A 23,890-nucleotide genomic window follows, 5' to 3' on the forward strand; every position below is an offset into this window, starting at 1 on the left:
TGACTCCTAATCCACGACTTAAGTCCCTGCTGGAACATCTTAGCCTTCTTTGCTTCAGTATTCACGTACTCAGGTACGAACCTTGACAATTCCGAAAACTTTACCTCATATTCTGCTACCGACATTTCCTCCTGCCTAAGATCCAAGAATTTCATCTCCAACTGATCTTGCATATAGCTTGGCAAATACTTTTCCAGAAACATCTCAGTAAACTTCTCCCAAGATAAGTCTTTGCCTTCCAACAACGCCTTAGACGACTCCCACCAAAAACTTGCTTCATCTTTCAGATAATAACTTGCGTACTGAGCTTTCTTATCATCCTTAACTTCTGCTAACTCAAAGGCTTTTTCCATCTCTCTCAACCACGACTGCGCTTTAATCGGGTCTGGCAAACCTAAGAACTCTGGAGGATGAACAGATTGAAAGTGCTTGAAATTTCCAACTTTTGGGGCCACAGGTTGTTGCAAAAGTTGAGCAAGTCTGCTCATCATAGTGGTTTCTGGGTTTATTTCTGGGTCTTGGGTGGGAATTTCTTCTTCTTGGTGATCTGGTGAGTTGGCCATTTCTTACAAACCTGATTGAGCAATTATTTAGCAATACGATAGCATGGCATATATATAACAACAATTTTTTTATGAAATCTCTTTTGTGGGTTTTAAGTTTTACCCAATTTGCACATGCAATCCTATTACTACATAATTCTCATATCAGTATTGTTTTATCATGGCACGGAATAGGGTTTTATGATCTTTAAACATGGTTATACGAAAACATGGTTGTGTTTAAAACATGGCATTGAGAACAGTTTATAAGATAATCAAGGTGCACAAAGGAAAGCAAGATAATAGATTTATTTAATCAAAGGTTACATAGGGAATATTCTGGATATTAGGGTTCTGAAACAAGATACAATAAATAGCAGGGTTAAACAAAGGAAAAACTGGAAAACATCCCCTATCTACCCCTAACTTCCAACTACTACTACTACTACACTGGTCTGAAATACAACGAGATAAATGAAAAAGGGATCCCGGCATCTGACCAAGTATCCCAAAGCCTACCGGCCCTGAAAACAACAACAACAATCTACGGGCTCAACCAACAGTCCCGTCTAATCATCTAGAATCTCTCTCAACACAACCAACATCCAGCGAATGATCTTATACAGCCTCCGGGCCTCAGCATCAGCATCGCTAGTGGATGGTCCCTCATCCAATCTCCTCCTGGCAACCTGCCCCACCATCTGCACCCGAACTCGCCACTCATCATCCATAATAGAAGCACTCTGCCTAGACTCTCTGGCTAGTCTATCCACCAAAGCTCCCAACTCAGGAATGCGGGAGTACACAAAGTCTTGGTCCTGGGCTAACTTGCCACCAACACTGACATGAACAGTCTTAGGCATCTCCGACTCTGGCTCAGGGGCAGGGGTCTCTGAATCTGGCCTCAGGGGTGAAATCTGCATGGGGATCTCACTACTCTCAGAAGGGTCCTCCTCTGGGTCTGAACTAACATACACAGGCTCCTCTGGAGAGGGTGGAACGGGGTCCAAAGGGGTACCAGTCAAGCTAATCTCTGAGTCTGAGTCACTACCACTACTAGGATCCTGAGAGAAAATACAAAACAGCAACCAAGAAACAATGTAACGGGTAAATAAAGCTTCCAGCTAACTCACACCCTAACTCTAGTTTCCACTTTACCAATCAACACTTTCCTTAGACTATACCTAATAGCTTAACTCAACTCTACATGAGTCGAACTCTCTCGCGATATAGATATATTCCCAAAATACCCTATTTAAAACCTAACTTGTCTCAGGGACTAGATCATGTAGCTCTGATACCAACTTGTGACGCCCTCAATCTCGGGGTTAGGAAATGAGGACTCACACACCTCTAATCTAATAATTAAATATGCATAAACCCTGATTAACTACTAACAGGATCAACAAGATAAAGTATGAGGCAAGATTACAACTACCAATCACAAAATATAACTTACAAACCTAAAATATTATTAAATAATCAATTTCAATTCCGGCTGGGAACCGACAGATAACCCATTGTATCTTTATACACCTCTTTCTAGGCGCGAGCTCACTCATAAAAACCACTACCTGCTCTGACAACCGGAAGCCCTCAACAAGGTAGGGACCACCAGGTACGCTCTTACGAGCAGTGCGCCTAAGCCTGGCCATCTTCTTGCTTAACTTCCATGGTTAGATTAAGACAAAACAAATGAGTATAAAACTCAGCAAGTAACTATATAGCAGTTCTACAATATCAAATCTCAATATACTTTGAACCAACTAGGGCATTCTACTTTAATTAATCTAGGTGGCAGATTTCCATTTTTTTTTCTTTGGGATAAGGAAAGGTATCTGAAGAATAGTAGGGCTTTCAAGAAACAAGGCTCGAAATAGGACGAAAGCCGACATTCATCACAAAGCGTACTCGCTTGACCTTGGCTATTTCTCAAATCAAACTAACACGACTCTTCTACGAGTACAAGACCTATTCACAACCAAACATTTACGTTCATAACCATCACTTATATCAATCAACTTAGTTCCCTTTTCTTTTGCTCCTTAATTCGAGCCACATACTATAATCAAGCAACAAATTCCTAAATATTTACTTATACACTTTCAATCATCCTTTTAATCATAAAAACCAAGTAATTTGACTTTCATTCCTTATGGCCTATTCGGCCTTATCACACAAAATTAACCAAATTCTCACTTTAACTCACATACATACACACAACTCATTCAAAGCTATTAAAGTATCATCCTTCTACATTTTAATCATAAAAATTCGAGCCAAATCATACATACTTGCGCGCATGCAATTCAATTTTAATTTATCATGATATCAAACACTCTATATTTATCAAGTAAGCCAACTAAGTTTCTTAACACAATCGATTTTCACCTAAATCACAACATGCATCCATTCATTCATCAAATTAGTCCTTTTTAACTTAATTTAATTCGGCAAAACTCAATTTTACTTCTCAAGGACAAATCAATGACATACACATCTTGATCCTCTTTAAAACTAGCATGCAATCACTTTTAGGCCATTTATACTTAGTGTTTACCAAGATTATCTCACAAAATCAATTTCCTTTCTTATTAACACAAAAATTCGAACCTAAACTTAGCATGCAACAATAATTTCATTCCTTTTTAATCTAATAACAATCCATCATCATTTTAAACAAGTTAACTCAAATCAAACAACTTTAAAGATTAAAACCATTCGGCCTTTTTCAAAAACAATCATGCAACTTGATATTCTTAATCCTTGAATCACAAATCCACCTATATTTCAACATCAAATCAATAACTCATGCATTTCAACACAATCAACTTGATTCCTTTAAAATAGTAAGGGTCATTCGGCCTTTTATTCAAAACACCACTTGCAAACATAAATAAGTGATCTTAAGGTTCTAGAGCTCAGTTTTAACATCATAGCTCACCATCGGTTCACCGGAGTTCATCACCGGTGGCGGTGGCTTCACGGCGGTGCCCTCATTCGAGGGTGTCCAACCACGAAACCCCCGATTTCTCAAAATAAATGCATCAACACCATATGCAAATTGATTTCAGCACAATAATCATAGGATACGAACTAATCAAGCAAGCCCTCGGTTCTTGGCTCAAAACCGAACCCAAAAACACACACACACTTCGGTATGCAAGCCTAATCACACACATGCACATACTTCTACCTATACATAAGTGTTTAGCAAGAAGAATTAGGGATGATTGATGAGTTTCATCAAGGAAAAATGAGGTATACCAAGAGAGATTGAAGAGAGAGCCGAGAGAGAGTTGTTCGAGTGAGAGAGAGAGAGAGAGAGTGAAAGAAAAATAGGAGAGAAAAGAGTGAGTGCACGGAAAAGAAAGAAGAAAATGGGGAGGAAGGAGTAATTTATACTCCACCAACACAAGGGCAAAATGGTAATCTAATAACTCCCTTTTTAATTTGCACTTTCTTTCTCTTTTTACTCAAATGCAACGAAATTCAAAATAAAAATATTTCTCTCTCGGAAAGTCGAGGATTATTGAAAATGACAATTTTAACATGTAGGTCTCGAAATTAGCTTTTTATCCATTACTCATAATAAGAATTTGAGCGAACGGTTGATTTTATATGAATTTCGCAAACTTGTTTTAATAAATACAATTTCCACATAAAATTGATTTAAAAATGCAAAGATCAACAATCAAATTCACTTATTATTTTTAAAAAGTCTTTAGGATCATTACGAAGGTAACAAAATAAATCCCATGTTTTTATCCTTCTCGGATGATTTTATAAAAATGCGCGAAGGTTAATTAAACATTTACTTAAATCACGTAATTCCTTTAAAATTCACAAAATTGACACAGAACACATAGTCATGTACACAGTCAAGCAATCACACACATATAGTCACATAATGACTCAGGTCTGATCATAGAATCTATCCCTCTTTAATCTTTATCCTCTTTTACGCGTACCGGGTCACGTTCAGCCAGACGGCCCGACGCTCAGCGTTTCGATTACGCTTCTCATTATCTTTGCCAATCAACACGTCTCTTAAGACGAAATACTTTATTCATTCACTTCACATATAATTCACATTTTATATTATTTAATTCCATATTAGGACGAGTTCCGTTCTACCTAACGGCCCGACACCAAGCTTAATTTCTAAGATGACTCTTTAAATTGGAACGTTTTTATTCATGCTCCTAAACTCTAGTATACAGATAAGACAAAAAAAATCATCACTTAGTCACATAATTATAATCTCATCACATAACACATACTTTATTTTCTTATTTACGACGCAAAATTATCAGTCGTTACATGTGCCTCTCTGCCAACAAAGTGGTGGTGGAGTGGCTAAGCTCTTATTCCTTTGTGAGAGGTCACAAATTCGACTCGTGGTGTGTGCGTATGTGATTAATTATAAAAAAACATGATGCGCCTGCCTCTGAGTAGAGGAGGGGTGTCAAAAGGCCGCGGAGATTTTGACTGCACGAATAAAGCTTGTCCCCCTTCTGCCTTCTCTCTTATAACTTAGCATTTCAAAGATGTTCTGCATAGGCTCCGGGACATTTTTAGCATATCTGAACTTAAAGTTCAGTTTTATGACACAACAACTCAAACATTTCCAAAAATGGCACAGAACGCCACTTCCTTCGGGGTTCAGCAGTGGAGCCCTAGAAGTAGTGGCGTTCTGAGGTTTTGTTTCTTTTTCTTTTTTCTTTTCTCTTTTCCAGCCGGTTTTTTACTTGTGTTTTATTTTGCAAACATAAAAATTTTATGGAGGGCAATGTTTGAGCTCTAATATTAAATTGTAAAAAAATTATTTTGTTATAATTTTTTTTTTGTTGGTGAGTCATGGAAACCTATTTTGAGTGTATATTTTTTAATTTAATAAAAAGGTTATAAATATATGATTTGGTAGATTCAGAATAGGTATCATGAGAGTCGAGTATGCATTTGTTACGCGAAGCCATGTTTTGCCACGCTCATATTTGATTCCTCGATGTTAAATATTCCGGTTTAATTATTTTGCTGGTGACTAGTGATGTAAACCTATTTATAGTATCTAATTTTTATTTTAATTTTAATTTTTTTTGTATGATTTTATTTGTTTAGAAAAATGTATTATGGGGTAATATTTTTTCTCTTAACGATGCCTCATATTTGTTCATAACTCAATTGATGATAATGAATACTTAACGTGAAACACAAATTCCATCACATAACAACAACTACATAATAATACACAGTTGAAAAACCGTGTCTACCTCGATACACAATAATAAGACAATACATTTTAATTAGGTCTTCACATTGTTACTAAAATTGTACAATAAACATCAGATGATCACTTAAAAATCTGCAAGGTTAACAACATATTGATCCTCATCATTTCCCGCACTCTCCACAACTTCACCCTCTTTTTCATTTTCACCTTCTCCAGCTTCACGCCAAGCCTCATGACCTTCAACATACCATGCAATTTCACTATCTTCTCTTTCAATCAGGTTGATTTCCATTTTGTCGTATTTTTTATACACTTCATCGATCTGACGGATGCGTTCATCCTCCATGAGGGACCGATCATTGTAAGCCTTTAGAATTTTTTCTTTATCATCTCTTATCTCGGCCAAAATGTTTTGATTCACCTTTATCTTCATCTTTCTCGCACTCTCAGCTTCTTTAATTTCCTTTCCGCGACCGATACATTCCGCGATACTGAGCTGGCACCAAATGGACTTAGATGTGCTTGAAGATGCTTATTTTTTTACCCTTATCCATTTTATGTTTTTCAATTGCAAGTAAGGATACATTTATAGGGCATGCTAACAACTACGTGACAATTGTTTCGTACAGTACTTTATAATGAATTTATGATACACAGTCACACACTATTTGAGTAGTCAGATCACTCTGAAATTTATCATAATAATTCCGAAAGCTGAAAATAATAGAGTACAATATAAAAATACAATATTTGAATACAGTGTATGCACAACGATACAGTATCTTGCATTATGTATCATATTCTGAACCCCGCTTCATATGTTTATTACTCATCATCGGACGAGTAGCAATCAGAAATATAGTCGGGACTTGTAGCGAAATGATGATACATTCTTGCGCTGTGATGGTCGCCATCATCAGCGAACTCCCTACATTTTGTTTGTAGATCCATCCGGTTTAAACACATTCTTATTCGATTATCTTCTTCTCTTGCAAGAAATAAAGCTAGTTCCAGTTGTTGAGGGGTGTCTCGCTGCATGTGTATGACGCGTTGTTTAGTTATTCGCACTCCATTGACATTGAGCTACACATATTTGTAAACACCCTACACACCATTCCCACTCCCTATTTATCGTGATCACTGAACCTCTTGAGTAACGTAAATTCGGATACGTTAAATACCTAAAATCGTCATCACAAAACCATCTCCGACCAGTAGCTCGAATAATATCACCAGGAGTGTAACTCATTTCTCTTCAACCAGTATACAACAATAACTTCTGAACAACGTCCTATGTATTTAAAAAAACAAAGATGAAAGGCCACATAAATGAAGTAGACATGCATGTAACATTCACGTGCTACTTACTTTTGACACTGCTTTGAAAGACATAAAATTGATTTCTCAAATTACACGATTTTTGCAACTTTTGTTGCATTCGATAAGACTAGTCAATTACTTTATTGCAGTCTGCATGTGGGTACGTAGCAGTGGCATGACCTTCCAACTTTGGTGGTTGCTAAGTGACATTCATAAGAGTAACTTTATTTAATTTCATCTGCAAAAAGTGAAAACTTTTATCAAACGGTTACCTTTTCCACTTTATTTCATTTATATGATTTCACTTGTCATTATTGATTGTCGTGTCTCCTTCCACTTGAAGGTTTTCACTGTTGCACTTATCATTTTTAGGTATCAAAATGATTTAATTTTTTTGCATGTTCCTTATACTGTGTATTCAGGGGATACCTAACTCATTTACTTATCATTTTTGGTATCATGATTTAATATTACAATTTTTGAGTAGTCAAAACTCATGTTCCAGACAAATAACTACGATGACGAGTGCATTTCCCATTTAAATGGGGAACATAGTACATTGCAAGGGAACATAGAATAAGTAAACATAGAATGAGAGAAATACATTGCAGCTGAAAATTGGATAATGAATTAAGCTCTCTAAATTTTTTTAGTCATCCGCAAAATCAACTACGTACTGATCAAACTCTTGATCCGCAATCTCGTCATCAATCTCATCATCTACATACTCATCCTCTTGTATGTGAGGGGATGTATGCATATGACCTCCCTCCACCGAGAACAGAAGTGACTAGATCGTGTCATAATAAAAACAACAAGTTTGAAAGTGACAAGAACTAATAAAATAAAGTCTAAACTGAATACATAAAATACATGACATAATATAAATAACAAGTCTGAATACATGGGGAACAGTATTGATCAGCCACAGGACCTCCCGCTGGTGTGGCATAGCCTCCCCTTCCCTTTCACTGCTCTACGGGGCTGCTGTCTCAGCTGTATAGGAGGATCAGGTTCCTCATCGTCGTCATCCTGCTCATCATCGTCATCCTCCATATCTGCCTCATGCGTGACAGGGGTATATGCATCTGACGTCCCTGCTCAGGCCTCTGTGAGGAGGTATCATCTACCAACCAAGGGTCGAACCCCCTAGCGGGGGTCTGGAAAGAGTATCACGAACCAAATGTCTTGGGTGGGAAGCCGTATGTAGGCTGTGGAAAAGCCTGAACCACATGCCCGTAACCACTCTGAGTAGAATGGCCCCAACTGGATCCAACAGCCCAAGCACTAGGAACAACATAATCAGTCTGAGTGTTGTGGCCCATAGCAGATGTATCTAAAGGGTTTTTAGCACATAAACACAGCGAAAACGTAAATTTAATCTTAAAAAAAACGAAACCCTCCGCAGGATCCATGCGAAAAATAATATTTAATTCGTAGTTCAGTATGTTTACCTTAAGAAGCTTTACGTTAATGGAAAGATGGAGGTCTTTAATAGCGATCCAAGAACGATGAAAAGAGATCCTTAGCAGCTGTTCCTCAAGTGTGAAGCACTCCACCGGTATCCACCAAGAAAACGATGTAATGAAGGAGGAGGAGATGGAGAGAATTAGGTTTTTTATAAATCTTTTTGGTTGAGGCAAAAATAGGGTTTATAATAGTATATTTATAGGCAAAATTTTCAGCTGAAAATTTTCCCATAAAATATTATTATTATTAACCCTTTATTATTCTCACTAATAATTAAAACACCTTTTAATTATTAATCCTTTTTCTAAACTCTTTAGAAATAATTCTCTCACTTGATTTAATTTTCAAAAATTAAATTCTTAATTAATAATATTAAGAACCTTTTCTTAATTAATTTATAATTAATTAAATCTCATTTAATCAATTATTAAATTTGCCAATTAATTGTTTATTTCATAAATAAATAATTATCAGCCATTATTAATTAATTCCTCTACCATTAAATCATTCTCTTTTATGGTGTGACCCTGTAGGTTCAATATTAAGCCGGTAGTAGAAATAAATAATAATAAAACTATTTTATCATTATTTATATAAATTTTCTAATTCATTAAATATGATTAATTAATTAATTATATTTATTCTACATCGTGAGGGATATTTCTCAGCATATCGCGACTATCCGGATAATACAAATTCACTGCTTAGAATACCAAGAACCTATTCAGTGAGTAGTTACCGTACAATTAATTCCTTCTACCCTGCAATGTCACGATTAAATACAATGCATGGAACTTGTGTCAAGCCTATCTTATTTAATCACTTGCTTTCCCATTCACTATGCTTAGTTCTATTTAATGTAAATTAGAAACTTCTTTCTAATTTCATTCACTCTGGCCAGAGATTCCTGAACTAACATAAGTGGATCAGCATTGAACATTCTCTTTCTACACTGGAAGGGGTAGATCCTTTATTGATCATACACTATCTTCGTGTACAAATTCCTATACCCAGTAGTGCCCTTATAATTATCCCTTGAGACTAAGAACTAAACCAAAGCATAGTTCAGTGTACACAAGATGACTATGATGACCTCAAGTCTAAGGATACTTGTACAACTATCACTATGTGAACAACTGCTGACACGTGAGTGAACTCCATCAGTTGTTCAGCTGTGTGAGTCATGTTCAGTGAACTTATTTTATAATAAGCACCTACATACTAGGTATAGTGTCACCACCCAAATGTCTATGAGAACAGACATCCTTCATAATGAAGCAAGCATAGTATGTACCGATCTTTGCGGATTATTAATTACCAGTTAGTAATCCTACGAACAGGAACTATTTAAGTTTAGAGTTATCATCTTTTAGGTCTCATTATTATGATCTCATCACAATCCATAAAAAGCTTTACTCTAAACTGTGGTATATCTTATTTAAACATTTAAATAGATAGAGCCCGCAATAAAAACAAAACAAGCCTTTTATTAATATCAATGAAATCAAAACAGATTACATAAAAGTTATTCCTAAATCCTCATACATGATTGGACGTAGGACATATCTCTTTCAGTATCGACATAAGGGCTCTGGACCTGAGTAGTGTGACCCCAAGTAGATGTACCAGCACCATGGCTCTGAAAGCTCTGACCCCACGAACACCCACCAGCATCATGGACTTGTGAACTATGACCCCAGATAGACATATGAGAATCTCCCTCTCCCTGAGTGAAGTGGTTCCATGTACGCTTAGTATCTCCATGCCCCTGAGAACTATGCTCCCAACCTGAGCCAGAGGAGGTGTATGACGAAAAACCATGTACACCTGATAGACGAGGCCAAGGCTCCCAACCATCCCGAGGAGCTGGTGCAGCATGAAGAAATGCGGTACCTGGCCTACGGGCATCATCTCTGATCGAGCAGTCAGTATCATCTCTGCAATACGAGACCCTCAAAACGGATTTGCTGAGCCATTAGGCATCCATAGGTTCTGTCTACTACATGTCTGAAGCAACTTCTGCCATCATCACCCTGGTGATGAACTAAAGAAATTGATGTGGAAAGCTGGAACAACCACACAAGTCTCCAAACATGATGCATACATGGCAAGGATTGGTGAAATTTCCTTCCCTGCCCTTCAGTATCTTGCAAGAATACCCGTTGAGAGGTGGACACTTTCCCACGACAATGGTGTTCGCTACGGTCAAACAACCACAAACATGTTTGAGGGTTTCAACGGCAACATAAGAAGGGCTCGTTTCCTTCCGGTAACAGCAATGATGGAGTACCTCTTCTACAAGACGGTCACAATTATTGACACACATCGAAATATAGTGGATGTCGGTCTTCAACAGGGTCAACGGTTATGTGCGCGTTCAGCCACCATGTTAGCTAAAATTTAAAGAAAGGCAACATGACATACGGTTATTACTTTTCACCATGCACGTGGGATCTTGAAAATAGTTACGCATCAATACACAACTCCTAAGGGAAGGGTAAAGGGAGGTAAAACCCAGGTCGTCAACCTCAATGATCGTACGTGCACATGTGGAAAATGGGTGACCCGTCATATGATGTGCTCTCACGCGATGGCTGGTTGTATAAGACATGGATTGAGTTGGGATCATCTCATTGAAAATTGCCATAAGAACCAGACAATGGAGAACTTGTACCGACCACTGATTTATCCGTTGCAACCAACTGAATACTGGAACTACGAATTACCCCTACCTTGGCAGGGCTATGGAAAGTTAGTGGCGGATGAGTCATTGAAAAAACTTAAGAAAAAATGTGGAGATAAGGGCCAATCGGTGCGGATCCGAACGGAGATTGATGGTCAGCGGTCAGGAAATAAATGTAGTGTATGCAACCAAGAAGGTCACACCATGCGTAGCAAGAAATGCCCAGGACGCCCACACTTAACAACGTGAACTTCTACTTACTCGTTTCTTAGCATTATTGCATTTTTCTGTCTTACGTTTCACCAATTATCTTTCATTTTTCATGTTGTAGTACACTATCATTTATATAATCTAAGTATTCTATCATGGTGTTTTTAACATTACATACAAAAGTTGGTTTATTGTGTTGTACTTTCGTCATCACAAAACCTTTTCCGACTATTAGCTCGAAAAAAAACACCAGGAGTGTAAATCATTTCTCTTCAGTTAATATATAACAACAACTTACGAACAACAGCCTATTCAGATAAAAAATAAATATGAAAAGCCACTTCATTTTATCTATTGTTTACTATAAAGTAATTATTGCACTGTCAAATCAAAAATTAGTATACGTCATAACTAAAGTAGAAGGGCCTGTAACATTCACGTGCTACTTGATTTTCATACTTCTCAGAAACACATATACAGTTTCTACAACTTTTGCTTCATTTGACAAGACTACTCATTTACTTTGTTGCATACGACATGTGGCTACCTAGCAGTGGCATGCTCTTCCAAATTTTGGTGCATTTGACAAGACTACTCATTTACTTTGTTGCTTACTGCATGTGGCTACCTAGTAGTACCATGTCCTTCCAAATTTTGGCGCATTATACAAGACTACTCATTTACTTTAGTTTTCGTGTTTCCTTCCACTTCAACCTTTTAAGTGTCTCACTTGTCATTTCCGCATCTCAAAATTATTTAAAATGGTTGCATGTGCCTTATACTGTGTGTTCACGGGATACCTAACTCATTTGTTGATAAGGGTCTACAAATTAAAACCTACACGGCCATAAGTCATATTGCTTTTTTTGCAATTGCATAAGTTACATACCATTTATACTACATTTCAATGGATTCAGTACAGTACACATCATTAAGAAACCTTCATCCTATAGGTCAAATTCAGTGGAGGATCAAAGTTTCAAGTATCACAACAAAGGGATGACTAGCAATAACAACGTAGTGTATCGAGGTTTACATATGATACTTGTTGATGAATATGTAAAATGCTTTAATAACTTAATCTTGTCAATCACCAACTTCATTGATATGGTTCTCATAAATTTATTCATGGGTCCGTACAGCACAACTGTATGCATGCATGTATATCATTCGGGGAGGTAGGTCATTTTCATGGTCGAATTGTCGAAGGTCAAACTTATGGTATTTTCAATTTATTTATTGTTTTAGAAATAAAGTAATCAAAATACTCATGAAAAAAGTTTTCACAAAAAATAAATTTACAACTACGTATGCAAAACCCGTGAAGCTGTGTCTTCACGGGAAAATTCCACACGCGACTCACAAGGCACCCTTTTCGAAGCTGCGAAAGTCATATATATACTACTATTTAATTAAAATAAAAGATACGTACTAAAAATAGGTTCACATCACTAATCAATAAAAAAAAATTAAAGCAAAAAAATTTTGGACAAGTATAATATTATAGCTCAAAACGTGACATTTAGAGACTTTTTTAAGTTTCTTAAACTTCCGAAATAAGAGCCAAATACAAACGGAGGGGAGGAAAAAAAACAAAAAAATAATAATTTAACCCCAGAACGCCACCAACTCTAGGACTGTGTGGCTGCGACCCAAAAGTAGTGGCGTTCTATGCCATTTATGGAAATGTTTGAATAATTATGTCAAAAAAGTGAATTGTTTGTTCAAATGGGTTAAAAATGTCCCGGAGCCGTTCTGCATATATCCTTTAACCTCAGATTCAAACCGCCTCCTCCAGGCTCCTACAAAAATCAAGAGGCGACAAAACTGTTTACAAACTTTAAAATGTGCTCTGTGATTAATGATCATACACATCCTCTTACCCCAGATTTGCACCATTATAGGCTTCCACTATTGACATAATTCCTCATTCAATACACGTCTATAGTTCAAAACTTAATGGATTCAGAGTGTGAGATTGGAGTCTGTTTCATCCATTATTGCCTTAACCTTAAACAGGTACTTCATGGAAACAAAATTTGGATCCCTCATCCATCTATGCCAACAGACCTTACAAGAGTAAAGTGCAAAGGAAGATGCAACTAACGGTAAAAAAAAACAATACATGTAGGACAATCAAAATTTATCCATTAATTATTACATAATATAAGCAACAAGGTCCATAACCTGGTACTTGACAATGCCTACATTAACCAAAATAACCAAATTTATCCATCAATTCAGTGAATAAAACACCTCATGACAGACTGACCACAATAGATCTATGAAAGAGTTGCATGACCTGAATTCAAAATGTTATACTTTTATACATGAAAATTTTGCAGGCACTTGAATTACACATCTTCAATTTCCTTCTGGCTCTGGTTTCTCAAAAAGTGTCTTCTTAATCCAGTCGAATGGCTGTAGGTCAGGGAAAAACTGTGAGTTAATAATGGAACAACACATCATAAAAAAAGGAAGAAAACGATAAAAAATGTCCAAGCACAAATGCCAGGCTATTTATAACCTTAGGAAGACAATAAAGAAAGAAAGTAAAAAGATCCTGAGAGCAAGTCCAACGCTAATGCTAAATTGGCTAACCATTGCTATTTTTGGCACCAAAAAGCAGTGTTCTAAAAATCCCCGATTTAACCGATTAATTCCCTGCAAGGTACCCAACCGATCCGAAATCTGATTAATCCTTACAAGTTTTTCTTTATCAAAGTATAAAAAAATATTTTTTTAATTAAAATACTCTATTCATTAAAACATGAATTATAATAAAAATTTTGATATAAAAATATGTATTAGTTAATAAATAACTAACATAATCACAATAATATAATTTAATATTACATTATAATACATCCAATTTTTACTCCGATTAATCCCCGATTTTCTATTAATCCTAAATCAGTAACTCTACCGATTTGGTCTGATTCCCGACTTTTATAACACAACCAAAAAGTGACATTAGGTGTTAAAATAAAACTATAATGCTCTAATATTAATGCTACAATGACTATGGCCCTATTTGGAAGTTAGCTTTTTGAACCAAATTGGAGGTTTGACCAAATAAAACCTCTAATATTAGTGTTTGGTGGTTAGTCATTTGAAATGGCAGTTTGGTCCCAAAAAACTAATTTTATAAAAAGCTACTTGGAGAAGCTGTTCCAACTCAGTTATACAAAAAACTAATTTAAACTCCTATTTACCAAACAGTTTTGTTCAAAACGGCTAAATTCAATCCGCTAACTCAATTAGCTAGTCAAAACAGCTAAATCAACCAGCTAAAACTAACAGATAACCACTAATTGCCTAATAGGGTCTATAGCTATTGCTGTAGTGTATCCAAATACAATTGATTTGCCAACAATAATTTGGTTCTAAATATCGAACCAAATTTTCAATTTTGCAACTTTCCATTCAACTAAATATGGCTATGCAATGCATTAGAGTGATGTTTTGGTATATTTTGTTCTGTACTTGAGCTATGAAAATATAACTATGCATTGGACTTGCTCTAAAAAGATAAGAGATGATTGAAATCAAAATAACTACAACAAACAATGCAATATCTCAAACACTATATCCAAACTATCTACTTAGGCTTCTTGTCATTTGAAAATATGTCCACGGTGGCAGGTGTCCTTACGAAATTATGCAAGCATGAAATGGAGAATCAAACGCTATACCCAATCTATAGGTTATGGCTTCTCGTCATTTCAAAATATTATTTTAAATCAGCGGATAGCATTCCTGCTCAACTCAACTCAGAGAGGAGCCAAAAAACGAATAGAAAGATCAAATCCACATTTGTGTGTAAATTTGACCAAAACTTAAATTCATCTGACTGCCATGAGTCATTTACCTACCTAGCACATTAGTGTATTTCTGTATGTAGTTTAGGTAAACAATAAGGAAAAAATGTTTCAATTTCCTCTAGCTGCAAGTCAGCAACCTAAGAAGAAATGATTGAGGATTCTCGTATAAAAATTTAGACCGATAACTTAATCAACTCATCCAAATGGCGAGAAGCTAAGTAGTCACTAAAGAGGGAGAAGCCAGCAGGAAGGGAAATACTATGACATATGATTCCCGAGTCTATGTAATTAAACACTTACAGATTAAATTCTCAAGCTGGTCTTCTATATTTAAAATTTAGAGAAAGGGCAACATTACACTCAACGATAAATATTTTCCAATCTCTTGTTTAAGCCACCAGACATCATTAACAAAATAAAACCCATAAAGTATTTTGTTCTAGCTATTAGCACTAGACTTTAGATATACAGATCCTTGACATTTGATCCAAGTTGTCTAGAGTCCACCTCCTCGAACTACTCTATAATGGGAAATCTCTATATTATCTTACAAAGATATATAATCTATCATGTCCGCAAATCATTCTAAAAGCGTTGTTGGAATGAAAAATAAATAAACCACCATCCGCCAGAACCGAAGATGCCGTGACGTAACCGCAATGTAATTAATCATACACACAAAGATAACCCTTAGCTTACAAATATCATGTTCAAAACAATCAATTCAATTGTTATAATTATCATCTTACATATACGATTTAACCACAACACAATATATAACAACAAACAGATGGTTTGATATCATCTAAAAAATTACAGACACGGATTTAATACATCTAGGGGGAGAGGGAGAGGGAGAGAGGGAGAGGGAGAGAGACAGAGAGAGAGAGAGAGAGAGAGAGAGAGATTGGGGATAGATAGAGAGAGTGATTCGATCACAGGTAGATAGAGAGAGTGATTCGATCACAGGTCATATTAATTGTCTCGTATCAGAGAGGGGGGGGGGAGAGAGAGAGAGAGAGAGAGAGAGAGAGAGAGAGAGAGAGAGAGAGAGAGAGAGAGAGAGAGAGAGAGACCTGAACGAGATAGATACCGCCAGCGAGAGCAGCGGTGCCCCAAATAGCGGCGGATTGGACATCAGTGGGTCGGATTAGCTTGATGAGCCTGGATTTAGATGGAGATACACCGTACATTTTGTTTTGTTTTGGTTTGCTTAGCTTCGGAACCCCAAACCCTAGAAATGAATTATTGTAATTTTCGATTGGGAATGATAGATACCAGGCTATTTCAACTGATGGCTTTCTAACATGGGTCGGGTTAACTTAAATGGGTCGGACCATTTCCGCATTTTGGACTTTTGGGTTAACTTAAATGAATTATTATCGCTCTATCATATTTTTTGTCTATTTTTCTTATCTATTTTGATAAATCAGAACCAAAAATCATTCTAAACAACTTTGGATTTACGGCTTCAGTTCCTGACTTTCTTAATAAAGTACATAAAATTATAAATAAGAATGTTAAGATTGTAGTATTGACGGAATTATTTTTCATATAATAAAATTTGTTATTTAATAAGGTATTGCGATGCAGCCTCAAATTCTGTATAAACTTTTTATTTGTTTATTTGTAATATATTTTGATAACAGCTTTTCTAAGTTTATTTTAGAAAAACAAGTTTTCAGTTACGGTATGTAGCTAAACACGCTTATAATTTTCTTAAAACTTAAAATAAATTCATCGAAAAACCCTATTCGAATTGTCTATCTTATCTTTGTCATATAAACACTTGTTCAAATGTTAATTTGGTTGATGGTAAATCAAACACAAAGTTTCCTCTCTCCAAACTTGTTGTTTGCAAATATTGTCTTAAAAATTGAAGTTAATGGAGCCTTAGGCGAAATCAGTTTCCGATCCGCTAGAGTTGATGTTACATACGTTTTTAAGCATTGCAGGACTTTATGCTAATAAATTTCGGAGGTTTAGTATAGAATTGAACTTGTGGAAGGGTGGAAATTCAAACTTGCATTGATACAAATTATACAGAACAACATAAGCCAGTAGTATAGGATAGATTAATAAACTCAGCTTTACCAAACTAATACAAATAGTTCTAATAGCTAATTTCATAGCAGAGCTATTGGCGACTCTGCGGTTATTTGTCCAAGTCATTCAACTTCGCCTCACTGCAACAAACGCCAAAGAGGAAAGCATTTTAATCTGCATTTTAATCCACGACCTCTCTTTTTAACAGGTTCAAAGTGTAACAAATAGTTATATTTCTGAGTCATACCAGTATGTAAGCCAAAGCAAACAGACCTAATGCAAACTATTTTAGAGTAATGCAGTAGGAGGAAGAAATTTAAACCTATTTGGTTAAGAAGCTAAGGTGCTATAGGTAAGAACGGGCTATTTATGTAGTTAACGAAAAGCCAAAGAGAAAAGCATTTTAATAACTAATTTCGCCTCACTGAAATCTCTAGCACTGGTAGCCACAATACTGAGTTGCAGATCCCCTTGATAATTTGGAAATGTTATTACTAAGTTACTTTATGCCATTAGGAATCTGGCCCTGGGTAGTTGGTTCTTAATAGGCACCGGCCAGAAGGTATAGCAACTTGTGCCATTCTATACTCTCTCTTTCTCACAGATAACAACTTTACCAAGGTAATACTCCATCTCCAACGTCTCTACCAGCGCTATTCGTGACTTAGTTATTTGTTTAAGCCCCTTAATTAACTTCGCCTAACTGCAGCAAAAGCCAAAGAGGAAAGCATTTTCTAGCACTGATTTGAAATCTCTAGCACTGTACTTCCTCTGGGTCCTGGAGAAGATTTGAAAGGTTCCACTCAGGAGGATGCAAATGATTCTATGAAAGACAAGTAAATTATTTAAATTTAATTTTGAGAAGTGCAACATTCCACGACTTCTTTCCATGACGGTTTTAACAGGTTCAGAGTGTAACTGAAAGTTTTTTTTTGAGTCGTGCCAGTTCATTAGCCAAAGCAAGCAGATGCAAACTATTCTAAACTAATGCAGTAGAAGGATGAAATTTAAACCTATTGGGATACATTTTTGAAGAAGCTAAGGTTCTAAATTTTGTAGTTAATGTGAAACCATGACTCTTACAGGGACACCGCACCAGACTCTTCTGCATATGATCATTCTAATAGAACAACAGCCCACAACACTGAGTTGCAGATCCCCTTGATCACCCGTGCCTGTAATTTGTTGCACTCTACTAGAAAGCAATTCATGTACAATATAAATCAAGACAAGAAAAGACCATAAAGCAACAGAACAATTCATGTTTCAGATGCACCAGAACAGGCCCATAGTAATTGTTCACAAAATTTATTCAGAAATCACTGCCTTTTATGTGTGCGCTCTCACTATAAACACTCTTCATTCGGCAAATTATTAATTATTTTATATCATTCACAATCTGGGAGGTTAGTTTTTAATAGACAGAGCTCAGCAGGTAGAGCAACTTGTACCATTCTATACTTGGTCTAAGTTTATGAAACGACCTTTATTAAGAAAGTTTGTGCAAGTCCAAACAGAAAATAGCAGATGCAATAGATTAAAGTACGGAAAAAGACTATTTTTTTGACAAGAAAGTATTGAATAAATACTTGTGATAATACATACTGGTAAAGCTTCGGATCAAGGAACTAATACTAGCGCAACAAAAGTAATACAATAAACAAGATTGTTTTTTAGATGGATATGGCACCACGCAATTTGTACAAAGGATCACACCGATAAGACTGGTAGCCCACGATCTTAAGTTCCAGATTTCCTTGATGGCCCTTACTAACTTGAACTTTTGTGCACTCTATTGTTCTACTCTTTTCAAGATCATTGTAGAAGACCTTTAGTACACCAAATAGTTTGTCTTTCAAATGCACCAAAATAGGACGACGCTCGTACTGAAAGATGACTTCATGAAATCCAAAGTCTGTCATGCTAGCGAAGTAGTAAGTGTGTGTGCTCAATTCATAAGCAATCAAGCACGTACCGTGAATCCAGTACATAGTCTTCTCACTGACAACGGAAATAGGGTTTATATGATTCCATAACCTGATATCGTTGGGGAATTTGAACTTGGACCAAGACCCGTCAGCCACATTATAAAGGATGCTATCCTCGATGTCATGGCCACAACCAATCAAGATAGTCTGGGTGTCATAGGGAACAGCAAATAGCTCAGTACATTCATATAAACGGCAAGGACGAAATATGGGTTCATCCAATGCCTTCCACTTGTGCTCTTTTTTGGGTACATTTGTGTCCAGGAACTCGGCCCATGGGGTGGAATGGATTTTGCCGAGTGCAAGTCCTCCAAACACAAATATTTTTTTGCCGAGAGACACTACAGCAGGATATGCTCTGGGTTGTATCATATCAACGCATGATTCAAGTTCGAGCTTTAGGTTACTCTCAAACATTTTGACCTCGTTGCATGGTTCATACCTATTATCGCCCCCGCCGATACAATATACCTCAGAGCCAACAGAAACCAATCTCGTTCCTTTAGATATTGCAGGTAATGCAATTGGAACGAGGGTTTTCTTACGAGGAAACTCAAAACAATTTACATGATTTACCAAGTCCGTATTTGTTGATTCTGCCATTGCATTAGTGGAAATAGACGCCGTCACGGCAAGCCTTAGTTGATGACCAGTGCCATACAGGAATAATACTTTTTCATTGCTTCCTTCTTCGGCCATAGCGATATCAGGCGAGTTTCCGGTACACAAGATTCGAGCAAAACGATCTCGTCTCGAATCTAATTCTTTGGGAAACTCAGAAGCCGCATATAAGTTAAGTTGTTCAAGCAAATCAAGTATTTCGGTACTTGATAAATTAAATTTAGACGGAGTTTTGAAATCTTGCATTGTTGGTGTTTTGGCTAATAACACTAACAATTTGATGAAGCAGAAAATTAATAAGAATCGCGGATCCTATGATGTTTTTATATAAATAAGTTTGGTCTAGACCTGATGGAAATCGGATTAATAATCCCAGGTTAATCAGAACAGACTGCGGTTTAGTAGTCCTAGTCCGAGTGTATTAACTAAATTAATATGTCAACTGAATTTAGAGAGAGTTTAAATGGATCCTGTTCTCATTGTTGTCTAGATAGTAAACGGTCTTATATTCCGACTCGCAAATATGTTGTTCTTTACTGTAGTGTTAGTTACAGGTTAAAAAATTAATAATGAAGATGGGCGTGCATATTTTTTTTATCTACTAATAAAAAGTGAAGTCTTAACAAATTGTTTTTTAAATTATTTTTTATTTTACCTAAACTTGGAATAATTTGTTGAATAAATCGAACCAGGCAGATTTTCAATCTAATTTTAAAATTTAAGACTTGTTTCAATTTAATAAATTTTAAAAATAAATATAGAATCGAATTAAATTAAATTAATAATTATAGACAAAAGAATGTGTGTTAAGGAGTATGAAAACTAGAATAAGATAACACTACATACACAAAATATGATATATATTTTTTGTTTATTTAAAGTGCGTAAATGATAACATCTCACAATATAATAAATACATCAACCCCAAAAATTTGCCAAATAAAAAAAATTCCAAAAATTTTAAAATGAGTTTTGATTTATATCAAATTATTATTATAAATAAAAGGAAATAAAAATTAGCATAATATAATAATTATTATTCAAAAAAGATGTCTTTTGAACTTATTCAAAGTGCGTCAAATAATGATAATTTGAGTAGGTTTTAATCCAAATTAAGTTCACAATAATGCATGCACTTATCACAAAATTGAAAATAAAAAAAAAAGAGTAGAAATGTCAAATGGTTAAATAAAAATATAAAAGCTGATGTCATGCCCCTCGTCATGCAAATACGTCACACTTGTCGTTTACCACAATAATAATTTTCTAAGGCCCAAAATTTCTAACTTGCTTCTCACGAACTTCCTTTAAAATTGCCACCCCATTTCCTCTTATCTCACCATCACTATCACTCTTGCCTTTTTCTCTTCTCACTTCTTTAAATACACACAAACATAGAACTTAACTACATATTATAACCTTGATATCTAGTGTTTTTTTATAAACATGGCTGCAACTTTATCTGAGCATTCATGGGGTACTAAGAGAAAGAGGGTGATTAAGGAGCTAGTTCAAGGCCGTGACATTGCTACTCAACTTCAACATTTGTTGCTACTTGGTAAAACCAATGCTTTTGATCATGGTGGTGTTCAAGAACTTGCAATGAAGATTTGTACTTCTTTTAGTCACAGTCTTTCTGTGCTTAATTCTTGTGTTCAGATCCATGGGGATGATTTCGGTTCCGGTTCTTCCGGGCTTTTGAATTCTCAAGATTCCGGTGAAAGTGTTAATAGATCAACCATCAAGGCCCGGAGAGGTTGCTATAAAAGAAGGTTAGCTGTTTTTTTTGTTAATTAACTATATACACGCACCCATAAAAGTCGAACTCTCAAGTCCTAGACAAGAACTCTGTACCAACTATTTGTTTGCGTCAGCTATTTCAATTGTGACTATTTTACATTTATGTATATGAAATGATTGAAGATTTAACGTTGTTTCTTGTGTTTTGTAGGAAAACTTTGGATTCAAGGAAGAGTGTTACTTCTAAATTGGAAGATGGCTATTCATGGAGGAAATATGGCCAAAAGGGGATACTCAACTCCAAATATCCCAGGTACCTTTATATTCTTTTTTAGCAATTCTATGAAAAAATTGATATTCATAAATATAAATAATATTTGGTAAATAGTAATAGTAAGAGTAAGGCAAGAATGACTGAGTCTTGTGCATTTGCTACGACTTTATTTTTCCGAAGATAAAATGATTTAATTGAGGAAAGACTTGTTCAACTAGGATTGAAATAAGGTTAGGCATAGTACAGTTTTTATATAGTAACAGAGCATCTCCCCTGCTGCTTGTCTAAAGTACTAAAGCAGCATGTAGAAAATCAATATTATGCTTTGCTTTCCCTTTACCCTTAACAACTACAGGTATAAGTAGATCTAATCTCAAAAGATGTTCTTAAGTTCTAACTAACTTTAATTTTTGAATGTAGGTGCTACTTCAGGTGCACATATAAGCATGAACAAGGTTGTCAAGCTCTTAAACAAGTTCAACAAGATGACAACGGAATGTTCAACATTACATACTTTGGACAACATACATGCAAAAAATCTGCAGATATTGCAAAAGCTGCACAGACGTTATCAGAGCCCGACTCTCTGTTAACCTCTCGTACTTTATATAATACTGAACCGAAATTGTCACAGAATGAACACAGGGAAGAGTCAAGTGATGAGCAGTTGTTTAGCGATCCCCTGTTGGATTCTGAAATATCACGGAAAGATGAGGACTTGGGGTTGAAATTATCTGACAAGCCGCCTATGTTTCTATCTTCGGAAACAGGAAGAAATAATCACGAGGATCGTGGGGATACCAGTGGTGGATATCTCTGTGGATCACCAAATCCTTATGGAGTGGATGTCAATATGGATATGAGTTTGATTAGGTCTCTCAAATTTGATAACTGGGACTTCCATTGTGATCAATTTGATATGAATAATTGATTACTGTAAGGGATTAGATTATCTATTAGTGAAGCACATATATGTACTAAACTCTACTAATACTATCACCTGCTTCAGTAGATAGAAGAGATTATCAGAATGAGAATCCTAATTCTGTTTACATGCAGTCTATCTTATGACCTGATCTGTGTTTTCAGTTTTTACCGTCAGTTACAGGTACTGAAAACGGTAACAACTGGTGTTTTGTAGTGTAGAAAATGGGAAAACAACAGGACAATTTACCATGTCACATTAAGGATAAAATCATCAATGATCCATTTCTAATGACAATATGCAAGAAGGTACACAGAAAAGGTCTAGACAGGAAAGGACAAACCAGTGTGCTACTTTTACAAATAAATTTCTCATTTATGAACCACCCATATCTTGTCTGATTACAAGTTAGGTACAGAAGTAAAATTAAATTGGAGGCTCAGAATGATATAAATTTTCATATTCAGTACATTGTAGTACAAGGCTGCTTGTCTGTCTGAGTCCGAAAACTCAAGACCAGAGTTAATTTTAATTTATTTCAGCACAAAAATACAGTAAACCTTGCTTTCAACCTATCCTTGAAATAACCTAAAATGAATATGTTCAAACCATCTAGAATCATGCATACTTATCAAATATCTATCAGTTCATTTTTTTTTCCACAACACTTTTTCCAGAGGAGTCATCTCACACGTTCTCTTCGCCACAACACCGTCAAACTGGTGTTACGCAGAAAGAAATAAAAGGGATATGGATTCAATGACTGGTTTTTTCTGTTAATCTGCAGCTAGCTTTGCTAGCATGTTGCATCATTTCTCAGCAAGGAAAAGAATTAAGTTTCATATTTGAGTTGCTGCTACCCCTAAGTTGATCATAAGATTAAGATCTTCACAGGCTGGTAGTGCTGCTTAAATTTTAAATATTTTCATTTTACTTTTTTTTGGGGGCGACGAGAGGGGGGAAGGAGGATTCTGCATCTGAACTACCGGTCATGCCAAATGTCGCTACTGGTTG

At 35.9% G+C, this 23,890-nt stretch overlaps 1 protein-coding gene and 1 long non-coding RNA gene across 2 annotated transcripts; one reads left to right on the plus strand and one right to left on the minus strand.

The window, feature by feature from the left end:
- Positions 1–13,586: 13,586 nt before the first annotated feature.
- LOC141708719 (uncharacterized) lies at positions 13,587–16,694 on the minus strand. Its single transcript, XR_012569597.1, has 2 exons — positions 16,359–16,694; positions 13,587–13,879 (listed from the first exon to the last, which is right to left on the minus strand). It is a non-coding gene; the product is annotated as an uncharacterized LOC141708719 (long non-coding RNA).
- Positions 16,695–21,304: 4,610 nt separating this feature from the next.
- LOC141708721 (putative WRKY transcription factor 70) lies at positions 21,305–23,003 on the plus strand. Its single transcript, XM_074512479.1, has 3 exons — positions 21,305–21,709; positions 21,889–21,990; positions 22,372–23,003. Exons 1-3 carry the CDS (start codon positions 21,384–21,386, stop codon positions 22,880–22,882), a joined length of 939 nt encoding a protein of 312 aa, XP_074368580.1. The 5' UTR covers positions 21,305–21,383; the 3' UTR covers positions 22,883–23,003.
- Positions 23,004–23,890: the final 887 nt, after the last annotated feature.

Source organism: Apium graveolens, chromosome 2 (genome assembly GCF_009905375.1).
Source record: "Apium graveolens cultivar Ventura chromosome 2, ASM990537v1, whole genome shotgun sequence".
NCBI lineage: Eukaryota > Viridiplantae > Streptophyta > Magnoliopsida > Apiales > Apiaceae > Apium > Apium graveolens.